The following is a 12052-nucleotide window of genomic DNA, read 5'->3' on the forward strand; positions in this document are numbered from 1 at the left end:
AACCATGGTCATATTTCTTCATATAGGTCTACATCTTTGTATAATTTTATTTGTATTTTGGTCCAATATAAGCTTACTTTTGGCTAAAAACTTTATAGAGGAAATAAAATTTTGTAATGAATTGAAAGGGATTATAACAATAGTTAAAGGACAGGATGTGGAACAGGGTGATTCAGTCTATTACTTACACATCATCAACGGATAATCAAAATAAAAAGTCTCTTAAAAAGACGACTAGTTAACATAAATTTCAAACTTAGATAATTATGGATACACTTGGATTTAAAAGCTTAAATTTGGACGGTAAACTGGGAACATTATTACTGATTAGTTTAGCGGACCAAGGTATCATTTACACCCGGCTATGCCGCAATTCTCCCTTTAATAAATGAATGACAAATTGTGGGACAGCAAACCGAAAGTACAACAATATGAAAATATAAATCTGACAGCCTGTGGGTACGCTGTTCCACAATTCGGCATTATTAGGCCTACCAAGATACGTGGGTGCTACCTGGCCAATGTTGGGAATTTAAGATAAACCTACCCGAATTCAACCCAAGCACCTTAAGCACCGGCAGCATTAATGTTTATATTCTACAATATATGCTACCAGTGCTTATGCCTTAAGGAACGTGGGGCCAACAAATCTGACTTTTTTAGTAGACGATGATAAACTCTCGAGTAGGCTACAAAGTAACTGTGAAGAGATTTAATCAGGGGCCTTATTCTCGAAAACTTAACTAAAATAAAATCAAGATTTTAAGAAATACAGTTATCTGATTGGATAATAAAACTGAATTTAAAATTGATTTTAGTGATTGACCAATCAGATCACTGGAACACTAAAATCATTTTAGGTTAAGTTTTCGAGAATAAGGTCCCAGGACATCAACTCAAGAGACTGAGTAGGCCGCAGTAGGAGCCTAGAAATATTTAGCCTATTTTCTTTTTCTTCCATAGCTTCATATATTAAAAAGTTGCCGGTAACTGAAACCAAACCAATATATTCATTAGTTTGTTTTGCAGAGGAATTACAGGATTTGATACTTGGGCAATATTGTATCGATGCCAAAAAATGGAAAACTTGTCATGTAGTATTGGCAATATGACGTCAGTATAATATTACGTCATGATCGCTTGGTAACCTTTCCAAGATGGCAGACAAAAAGTACAAGATCGTGGAGAAGCCGGAAGTGAATAGATTAACAATTTGGCTTATTGTTGTTGTATTTTTGTGTTGTAATGGTGTTGTTTTAGCAGAAGAAGCAGGGTCTACTAGTAATCAGTTATCAAGAGTCGAAAGAGAAGCTGATAAAGGCCATTTTGCATGTGTTGATTTAGAAGATGACGATATCAAAAGTAAAAAGAGGACATCCGTGGGACCATGTATAGACTTTTGTTGGAAGATAAGAAAGTACTGGGCCTTATTAAGGAAAGGAGATCAATGTTCTTGTATAAACAAAAATGACCAATATAAAGAAGTCGATACATCAAAATGCAATAAAAGATGTGTAGCGAAAAACAAATGGCGACAAAATTGTGGTGGAAAAAATCACTTCAGTAAATACAGCACAGGTTTGTATATTATTTAAGATATAACTATAAGCTTATTGAATGGCCTGTTTCGTAACTGTTTTTACCTTTTAGACATGATCGGAATAGGTCAGCTAAACATCTTAACTCCTAAAACATAGAAACAATTTTGAATACGGGTTATTGTCTGCAAGTTTTGTCTTAAATGGTTCAATATATTCTTTTATTTCTAGGCTACGTCAAGGAGCCAGATTTTGACGCATTTGACAAATTTCAGTTGAAAAACTGTGAGTATAATCCGTTATTTCTTAATAGAATATCAATGTGATTTTTAATCTTAAAATTATTGCTCAGATTATTGGTTTTTTCTTCTCACTGTAGACACTTTAATTCACTCGTTTAACTCAAACACTGAATAATCTTCATGTGCATTTCATTCGAAAAAAAAACCGTACAGATTCTTCATCCGAATATAACATTCAATTTTAGTACGACAGGGCTGCTTTAAACAGAAAAAAGCTCTAACAGGTATAGAATTACAAACAGAAAGACTAGAGCAGAGCATGTGTATTGAATTCTGTTTATATAAGCAATTCAAATACGCCATAATATCGGTAAGTGATCTTATGTGGTTTGTCAAATTTTCGCATGTAATATGGTTTTCAAATTAGTAAGTTCTAAAAACTATTCCAAAAGATCACGAAAAAGGTCAAAAATGATCACAACCAAACTCAATAATAATAAAGTTCACTAGTATACATCATTATTACTAGTAGGCTACTTTGAAAGAGTCAAAAATTTTATTTATCGCAAATTCCCTTTACCCTTCATTGATGTACCGTTAACAGTAGGTTCGCAACAATTTGTGACCAATTTGCTGTGTGACTAAACACAAAATTGAAAATGACCATGGCCTAATTTCCTTTTCATCATAATGCCTTGTTATGTTAATGAAAGTTTCCATATAATTTTTGTTTCAGAATGGAGATCTATGTAAGTGTATCAGCAATGGAAACGGATATTTTGCTCCAACCAAAGCAAAGTGTTCCGTCCCGTGTTCGGGAAATAAGAAATTTAAATGTGGCGGGACGGGTAAAACCTTCCATGTTTATAAGACAGGTAAGAATAAGCAGGTCGAACGTAGTCATTTTCTTGTGTTTTACTTCTATCTCCATCTCGGAGTGAGAAACATACATGCCGCAAACAATGTAATTAATACATGTTCATACCCAGTTTAATTAGATCAACATTATGGTATTTAATTTTATCACATATTACAACAACATGTATCGTTACAGGATATCATTCTGGTGCTGGCGAGATGGAATATGATAAGAGATTTGAAGATTTGTCATGGGCAAACTCCACTAAATTGGGTAAAACTATGATGTTTTAATAATCCTTTCTTTAAAACATCGAACATCTAGATAACTCTTGCTTATTCTTTGTACGTTTTGATATTTATATAAATATATATAGATTTATTACTCAATGAGCTCATTTAAAGCTGTTGTAGTCAAAGAACGATAGCACAACCGATGAGCCTGCTAATATTCATAAAAACTGTCTTCCCATCAATATTTTATTTGTCCTTTAGTTTCGGTTGTTTATTCCATTGTCGATTCAAATTGTGGAATGCATAATAAAACGCCATATATTTATGACATTATGTTCGTTAACTATTAGTTTGAAGAAATACTCTTTATAAACATTTCAGAAAGTAAAGAATATAACTTTTTTAACACCAAAACTGATTCAAAGAGCAAAAAGAAAAGACAAGGAAAGGGAAGAGTTGGAAAGAAAGGGGGTAGTAAAAGGAAGAGGAAACAGAGGAAAGGGTAGTTGAACTAACTGCCACTTCTTTTATTGACATTTTACAATTGATGCTGAATTGATAACACCGAAACTTGTCAATGTCACAACAGGTTGGTGATAGGTTTTGCAATATGACCAGTTACAGAATATAGACCTAAAGTTGTTTTAGAAATACCTGTGATAGTTCTTTAGTTAAATAAAACATTCAATTGTTTAAAAGCATTGTTTTTTTGTCACTGAAACTTGGGCCAATCAACCCTCTCTTGGTTTTTGTATAATACTGAATCGTGGTGCATACATAATTCTCCAGTTACATAAACACCATTGTGTGTTGTCCCGAAATTGTCAAGGAAAATAAGTCTTATTTACAATCGAATGGTGTCGGATGAACGTTAATCGTAAGATTGTGAATGAAAACATTGGACCTTTCTTTGAGGACTGGACTGGATGGGAAATGCCGTGAAATGCCCTAAGTTTGCCTCTTTTCAAATCTACGAAAGATGATAAAAGCTTTCACCAGAACTGTTCGTTTTTTTCTCTGCTAGTAGCTCATATAAATTACAGATTTTGGAATGCTAGTAGAGAAACTTAGGTACAGTCCCAAATGCGTCTTTCAAAGGCTATTTATCAGAGTCAGCGACAGGTAAAGTATAATCACAGCCAATTCTTAAACTAATAGCAGAAGGAAAGGTCGCAAGGCTACCATTAATAGCCTATTACCAGCTGTTAGGGAGCTGGATTTGGTATTTGGTTAGTGGCTTGATTAATCTTTGTATGGTCATTAAGTTTTTTAACACACAACGGGACCCTTTGTAAGTATTAAACAGTAAACAGTGCTTATTTTTGACCAAATTTTAAAATTTGAATTCATTATTTGCTTGGTAAACTGATAAAGATCTCAAATCGAGCAATCTGCTTAACTATCGACGTTCGATATGTCTACAAAAAGTCCTAAATAAAATTAGTGCTGGGCCTTTTATAGTCCCCATGAACTTTCTTGCTGACATGTCCTACGACGTCATAAACGGCTTCAGGCTTTAGACTAGACATTTTTTTTATCTGATTGTAGACGGACTAGACATCTTGATATAATTATGTATTCAAATTGTGACGTCATTTCCATTATTGCGTCACGATTACTTAGTTACGTTTTCAAGATGGTGGATTAAGAATAACTATGAAAAGGAAGAAGGTCAATCTATTGACTTTTTGGATTGTCGGTGCTGTATTTGTTTGTTATAGTGTAGGATCAGTACAGGCAACTGGAGCGTATCCTTCGACTTCCTATGTTAACACTCCAAAACATTCCAAGATTCAAATAACTAGGCCTAAATTTGGAGCATCTGGTTTCTTGGGTGAGTAAACAAACAATTTTTTCGTGAGGTCCAGGGATAGATCTATAAACTTATAATATTCGTTGGTTATAAGGCCAAAACCACAAAGAGAATCATGATTAGGTCTTTTAATAGAGAAATGAGAAAAGTCACGTTTACTTTTGTATTTTGTTAAATAAACCAATCTGAGAAAGTTCAGATGTGTGCGGACGATAAGCCCCAAGATCCGTTTGTTATTATGGTGAAACTCTGAACTGCATCTTTCTTCATATTACCGGCCTACTAAGTTAATAATTTAATAATATTAACATAGGATAGGTTGTTCCTAATATACTGAGGACGTTTTAGCTCCACGCATGTTTTTGACAAAATAAAAATCACTTTATTACAGACTCATGGGTACAAGTAAACGATATAAATCTACCAACAGACCTTGCGACAGCTAGTGGTGGATTGAGGAACATTCTAGAGGCCAATTCAACTTTCAACGGTGACAAGAAAAGTAACAGAGTAAAACGAAGATCAGGCGGAGTTGAGTTTGAATGTGTTGCTCTAAATAACAACGTAAAACGTGTTACGAAAACTTCGGTTGGACCATGCGTAGAATATTGTTGGACGGTCAGAAAAACCTTGGCTTTGTTACAGAGAAATGACCAATGTTCCTGTATAAACAACAACGATGACTATACAGTTGTTGATATTTCAAAATGCAACACAAAATGTACAGATGAGAAAAAACAAAATTGTGGTGGAGAATATAATTTTGGCAAATATAGAACAGGTTTGTATTATATCGATTTTGTCGAAAGTTAAAGGTTTACTCGCCCTTCTTCATTTTGGCCACAGAAAACTGTAAGGAAGTTTGAGTCAGTACTATATCGCTTTTTTTACTTTTCTTTTGATAATTGTTTGTTAACTGCGTACTGCAAGTGGTGTTTTCCGTATCATCGGACTTTAAAGTTGATCTGGTTATAATTCTAATTAAGCTGAACTACTCAAATCCGACCAAAAACAAATTTTTTTTCGCTCCTGTAAGTAAATTGATGAACAATGTGAAATATCACGAACAAGCCCTATAGCCCTTTGTATTTCCAGGTTACATTAGAGAACCAAGGTTCAATAGAGACAGCGAAACCGCAGTAAGAAAGGGTGAGTTTTAATATAAAGTTTCTTCAGTGATTTTTCCCATTAGCTATTCTAATGAAATGTGGCAAAACCAGTAACCTGCCAACCTGGTAAGCCGAGCATGCTGTTAATGAGGTTTGAAATTTTTGCTTCGAGATATGAACGCAGGATAGGAGTTCAACTCCGGGAGGTTTTAGTTTACCCTGGTTCTTTTACATCATGTTGGTTGGTTTCTTAAAGCATCCGGAGCCCGAAAACGGGTTTTAACGGTCATATTAAACCGTATTAAACTAAGCCCATTACACTTCGGTATGTTGGCGTGGAAATGAGATTGGAGTTTTTTAAACCTGTCCAATCAGATCGGTAGAAAGGAAATGAGGCCGGGAAAACAAAACAAGTCGATTTGCCGCCACTCGTTTGAAGAGATAAGAATAAGTTCTTTCAACTTTCCAAAGTAACTACACTTACACGCCTCATTCGCTTCGCGAACATTGCGTCATAACGATTGATATAATTTGAGATTTCCTAGAACAATTCCAGGGCCTATTTTAATTGGACAATATTTCTGAATAAGTAATTTTGTATTGCCACGGCCCCGTGGACGTATGACGAATTGGGGTGTGGTTTGGATACGATATATCCCTAGCTATCCCGTGAAAACTTGTTTATATCAATACTGACCCTGATAGCTTAGCTATCCGTTTAAAAACCAGAACCCCGGATTCACAGATCGTTGGGCTGGCCCATTTCCATATAAATAAGTTTGGGTTGATCAGTTTAAATGGACTATATACTCGAAAAACAGAAATCTCGCCGATCTGCCAAATAATAATTGACATTTATTGAAAAAGATAAATGATTAATATTTATTGCACTAAGCAGTTGCTTAATTATATGATACTTATTTGTTGTTGTATTGTTGGTCATTATTTCAGCACGACAAGACTGCTTTAGACTGATCAAGGATCCAAAAGCACCATCTTTAGATTCACTAAGAATGCACCCGCACATTTGTATGGAGTTTTGTTCATATAAGCAAAACAGATACGCTGCACTATCTGTAAGTTAGTAATCTAGTTCAATTAAAGGTGCCCTCGCACCATAGCGTTTACTAGATACGTATGGTTGCTAATAATGATAGTTACGTTCGAAATTCATGGCCGCTATTCTTAACTGCAACCATACTCTGGCAATAGCTAGGGCCCTTTCTGTTTTTACTTCACTATTTTTAAGACAATCGTCGTCAAAATACTGTCGTTTTAAAACCTAAATCATGCGATTCAACCAGACCCAGATATTATCAACATCAGTTTACCTAATTATCAACACCACTCTACCTCATTTCCAACATCACTTTACTACGTTATCAACATCTTTCTACCTCATTATCAACAAAACTCTATCTCATTATCAACAAAACTCTATCTCATTATCAACATCAGTCTATATTTCATTAACAACATCACTTTACAACGTTATCAACATCACTCAAAATCTCATTATCAACAAAACTCTATCTCATTATCAACATCACTCTTTCAAGAACACATTCTTTCCTTTTGATTTCAGAAAGGAACATTTTGTCAGTGCCTTAACTTTGGAAATGGGTATTTTGCTCCAGCCAAAGACAAATGTTCTAAATTGTGCCGTGGAGATAGGAGATATAACTGTGGAGGGGAAAACAACGTCTATCAAGTATATAGCTCCGGTAAATTTCAAATTTAAATTTTCAAAAAACTTCAGAAGTAATTTAAGTATACATGTAGTGTCACTTTAAAAGTAGTCCAAAGGTTTTATAGTTGATCATACGTCACACGACAATAGAGTAGTTTCCTTCGCCAGCTTCTTTTATTCATGTACGTAGTTTACTTACCAGACTTCTGGTATTCATTTTGATAAGTAATAAGGGTAGCTTAAATATTGATTTGGTACGTCAAATTGTTATGAACGACTTCTGTACCTTTGCAGGATACTTGTCCAGTCAGAAAAAAAACAGTGATATAAGATTTGATGACTTGTCATGGTCAAGACCGGATAGAAGAGGTAAAAATGGAATAATGATCATATTCACCTTGTGCTTGTGGATATACAAAACATGTCTAATGTTCTTGGTATTGTACTTGTATTATGGTATCTGATTGAACCACCCCAGAATAATGAATATTACATAATTTCAGACAAAACGAACAATATTCAGGTAGGGGTAAACCAAATGAAGACAGAAATAGAAAGTGGCCTTTCTTGCTTGATACATAAGCTTACTTGGGGGGATTGTTGAATACTATTTACGTATATTCCAAGCCCAAATCGGTCCAGGAAAAATGGTGATTGCTGCCCTGTAAGAATAACCGACGATAGTACGATACTGCTGACAAATATTTTTTTCATTTAGTGTTACCGACTTTGAACGTACCTATCTATTGTGTTTTCTGAGAAATTTAAACTTTTATATATATTTTAAATTCATTTCAGACCCCGAAGATTATGAATTTTTGAATATAAACAAAGGAGGTGGATATAATGGCAATGGCAGAAGGAAAAGAAAAAAGAAAAGGAAAGGCAGAAGGAAAGAAAATGGCAGGAAAGAAAATGACAGTAGGTCAAAGGAAAGCAGAAAGAAAATTTATGGCAGAATTAGAGGTAATGGCAGGAGTACAGATAATGACAGAAATAGCGATAATGGAATAATTCAAGCTAACACCAGAAGTGGAGTTAATGACAGAAGTGGAGATGATGGAATTCAAGTTAATGTCAGAAGTAAAGTTAACAGAAAAAGTAAAGATAATAATAGAAATAGAGACAATGGCATAATTCAAGCTAATACCAGAACAAGAGTTAATGACAGAGGTAGAGTTAATGCCAGAAGTAGAGATGATGCCAGAAGTAGAAATGATGCCAGAAGTAGAGATAATGCCAGAAGTAGAGTTAATGACAAAAGGAATGAAAAAGACGTGAAGAGCGACAAGGACAAAAAGAAAGATAAAGATGGGGATTTAGCCAAGAAACGTAAGGGCATTTCAGTTAGTAAATATAATGGTATACATCACAGCGAGTATTATTCCATTAATCCTTGTTACATTTCAATCAATGCCCATTCCTTGTTCTTATTTCAATCAGTCGTTTTCTTGTTCCCATATCAATCAGTGTCCTTTACTTGTTCCCATTTCAATCAATGTCCTTTACTTGTTCCCATTCCAATCAATGTCCTAGCCTTGTTCTCATTTCAATCAGTGTCCTTTACTTGTTCCCATTTCAATCAATGTCCTTTACTTGTTCTCATTTCAATCAATGTCCTTAACTTGTTCCTATTTCAATCAATGTCCTTTACTTGTTCCTATTTCAATCAATGTCCTTTACTTGTTCTCATTTCAATCAATGTCCTTTACTTGTTCTCATTTCAATCAGTGTCCTTAACTTGTTCCTATTTCAATCAATGTCCTTTACTTGTTCTCAGTTCAATCAATGTCCTTACTTGTTCTCATTTCATTCAATGTCCTTTACTTGTTGCCGTTTCATTTATTGTCCTTTACTTGTTCCCGTTTCAATCATTGTCCTTTCTTTGTTCCCGTTTCAATTAATATCCTTAACTTGCTCCTGTTTCAATTAATGTCCTTTACTTGTTCCCATTCCAATCAATGTCCTATCCTTGTTCCCGTTTCAATTAATGTCCTATCCTTGTTCCCGTTTCAATTAATGTCCTTTACATGTTCTTGTTTGAATTAATGTCCTTTACTTGTTCTCATTTCAATCAATGTCCTTTACATGTTCTCATTTCAATCAATGTCCTTTACTTGTTGCCGTTTCAATCAATGTCCTGTCCTTGTTCCCGTTTCAATCAATGTCCTTTACTTGTTCTCATTTCAATCAATGTCCTTTACTTGTTGCCGTTTCAATTATTGTCCTTTACTTGTTCCCATTTCAATCATTGTCCTTTCTTTGTTCCCGTTTCAATTAATGTCCTTTCTTTGTTCCCGTTTCAATTAATGTCCTTAACTTGCTCCCGTTTCAATTAATGTCCTTTACTTGTTCCCATTCCAATCAATGTCCTATTCTTGTTCCCGTTTCAATTAATGTCCTATCCTTGTTCCCGTTTCAATTAATGTCCTTTACATGTTCCTGTTTCAATTAATGTCCTATCCTTGTTCCCGTTTCAATTAATGTCCTTTACATGTTCTTGTTTGAATTAATGTCCTTTACTTGTTCTCATTTCAATTAATGTCCTATCCTTGTTCTCGTTTCAATTAATGTCCTATCCTTGTTCCCGTTTCAATTGATGTCCTATCCTTGTTCCCGTTTCAATTAATGTCCTTTACTTGTTCTCATTTCAGTCAATGTCCTTGTTTCCGTTTCAATCATTGCCGTTTATTGTTACTATTCCAATCAATGTCCTTTACTTGTTCCTATTTTACTCAATGTCCTTTTCCTTTACTTGTTCCCGTTTCAATTAACGTCCCTTACTTATTTCTATTTCAATTAACGTCCCTTACTTATTTCTATTTCAATTAACGTCCCTTACTTATTTCTATTTCAATTAATGCCCCTTACTTATTTCATTTCAATTAACCTCCCTTACTTATTTCTATTTCAATTAACGTCCCTTACTTATTTCTATTTCAATTAACGCACTGAATTCGTTTAAATACACCCAGCTATAAGGTTGTTCTTAATTTTTCTTTATTTTTCATTTACAGAACATAATAAGGACAAGAAAAAAGGAAAAAAGGTGGACAAGAAATATATCATAATAGGCGTTATTGGTGCTGTAATTCTAATCGCTATTATTGTAACTTATGTGTAAGTATTACATTTTGTTTCGAAAAGGACGAGCTACATAGTGGAAAGGGAAAGCCATTTTAAAACCATCTTGAAACTAACTAACAATTTGTCGTACATGTTGGGTCAACAACTTGCATCAACTTAACTTCGTGTACAGACTAAATGCTTATTTGTGGTCCGTTAATATAAGTTACTTGCCTTTAACTGGTTTTTACTGATTTTTTCAGGAATGATCAATCGTCTGAGCAAAAGAAAATGGCAGAGAGAAAAAGGGTAACAATATGTTTGTTGTTTTAAATATTCACTAAGTGCATCGGAATACTGTATATAAGTGGGTTTTTTTTCGAGTTAGTTGTTTGGAGGATAATTAGTTTGTTAGACCAGATGATGAAACGAATGAAATTTGAAAGAGAATACATGTAGTAGATATTTTCTGCCACTCGTATGTCGGGATGGCACTTGTCATGCATCGCTGTATTTTCATCCAGAAAATCTCCAGTTCTGTTTATTTTAAATTGCAGAATTTCATATAAACTTTTCTGTTTAGAGTACTAGAGTGGGAGTAAAATATATTCTACACTGTCTATATATTGTATATTGATATAGAGTGTGTCTTAATACAAATTTTAAACTTTATAATATGGTGAACAACTTTTGAAAATCGTTTACTTCCCATATTAATGTCAAATAAAAAAAAAACAAGAATTTATAATTCGTACAAAAATTGATATACTTTTGTACCAAACATGTTTTTATTTTTCAACGAATCTTGTGCATTCCCCCTCTTTGAAATGTAAATATACGATTGAAGAATTTTTCATCAATTACAGAAGATGGAGGAAAAAAAGGCCCGGGAACAAGAAGGTGATGAGTGATGAGGTTCTCTGAAAGATGGCTCAATCAAGTATCGGGATGTCCAAATTGGAACAAACAAACTTTGTGTGACCAATATGCTAATCTGTCCGATCTAAAAAAGGTTCTTCCATGGCCGAGCTGAATCAATAGATCACTTGAATGTCGCTTAAATAAGTAGCTCTTTGGTCACTATATGACTTCTACTGCCAGCTCTTTTTTGATTAAAAAAAGGATTTTTTATTTTTTTATATTCTTGTAAAAATTGTTGATAAAGAAATTATTCAAATAATCTGCCTTATTTTATAGAGAATTTACCAGAAAATATATGTTTAGTTTTGTCTGTGACAAGTTGTATAATATATCTAGTTATTATGGTGTGATGAATAGTAATGCACTGATTTACTGGTGTGAATATTATAATATAGAAAATAATATTTTATTCGCTCCTCAAGACTGAGATATATGGCTGTATAAAACGTTCTTTGATGTTAATTTTAGATTATTCTTACATGATTGGTTTATAGGCAGCAGAGATTGATTGATCACAAAGTAAACCAGTGCGTATGAATAATGAATTGTGGATATATGTCCAGGATGAAAATCTCTTTGGT

At 34.0% G+C, this 12052-nt stretch overlaps 2 protein-coding genes across 2 annotated transcripts; both read left to right on the forward strand.

Annotated features, from left to right (window-relative positions):
- Positions 1–1157: 1157 nt before the first annotated feature.
- On the forward strand, positions 1158–2932 carry LOTGIDRAFT_161543 (hypothetical protein; the record flags this gene model as incomplete). Its single annotated transcript, XM_009056909.1, has 5 exons — positions 1158–1578; positions 1770–1823; positions 2026–2150; positions 2517–2655; positions 2835–2932. The coding sequence occupies 5 exons, from the start codon at positions 1158–1160 to the stop codon at positions 2930–2932; spliced, it is 837 nt and encodes a 278-aa protein (XP_009055157.1).
- A 1578-nt stretch (positions 2933–4510) lies between these two features.
- Positions 4511–11732, forward strand: LOTGIDRAFT_232549 (hypothetical protein). Its single transcript, XM_009056910.1, has 10 exons — positions 4511–4706; positions 5077–5466; positions 5781–5834; positions 6746–6870; positions 7380–7518; positions 7779–7853; positions 8283–8816; positions 10502–10604; positions 10814–10859; positions 11417–11732. The coding sequence occupies exons 1-10, from the start codon at positions 4529–4531 to the stop codon at positions 11459–11461; spliced, it is 1689 nt and encodes a 562-aa protein (XP_009055158.1). The 5' UTR covers positions 4511–4528; the 3' UTR covers positions 11462–11732.
- The last annotated feature ends 320 nt before the right edge of the window (positions 11733–12052 follow it).

Source organism: Lottia gigantea (genome assembly GCF_000327385.1).
Source record: "Lottia gigantea unplaced genomic scaffold LOTGIsca_29, whole genome shotgun sequence".
NCBI lineage: Eukaryota > Metazoa > Mollusca > Gastropoda > Lottiidae > Lottia > Lottia gigantea.

Coding starts and splice junctions, on each gene's coding strand:
- LOTGIDRAFT_232549 (XM_009056910.1), top strand. CDS start 4,529: ATGAAAAGGAAGAAGGTCAATCTATTGACTTTTTGGATTGTCGGTGCT. Junction 5,467..5,780: donor TTTTGGCAAATATAGAACAG/GTTTGTATTATA, acceptor TTGTATTTCCAG/GTTACATTAGAGAACCAAGG. Junction 5,835..6,745: donor CGAAACCGCAGTAAGAAAGG/GTGAGTTTTAAT, acceptor TCATTATTTCAG/CACGACAAGACTGCTTTAGA.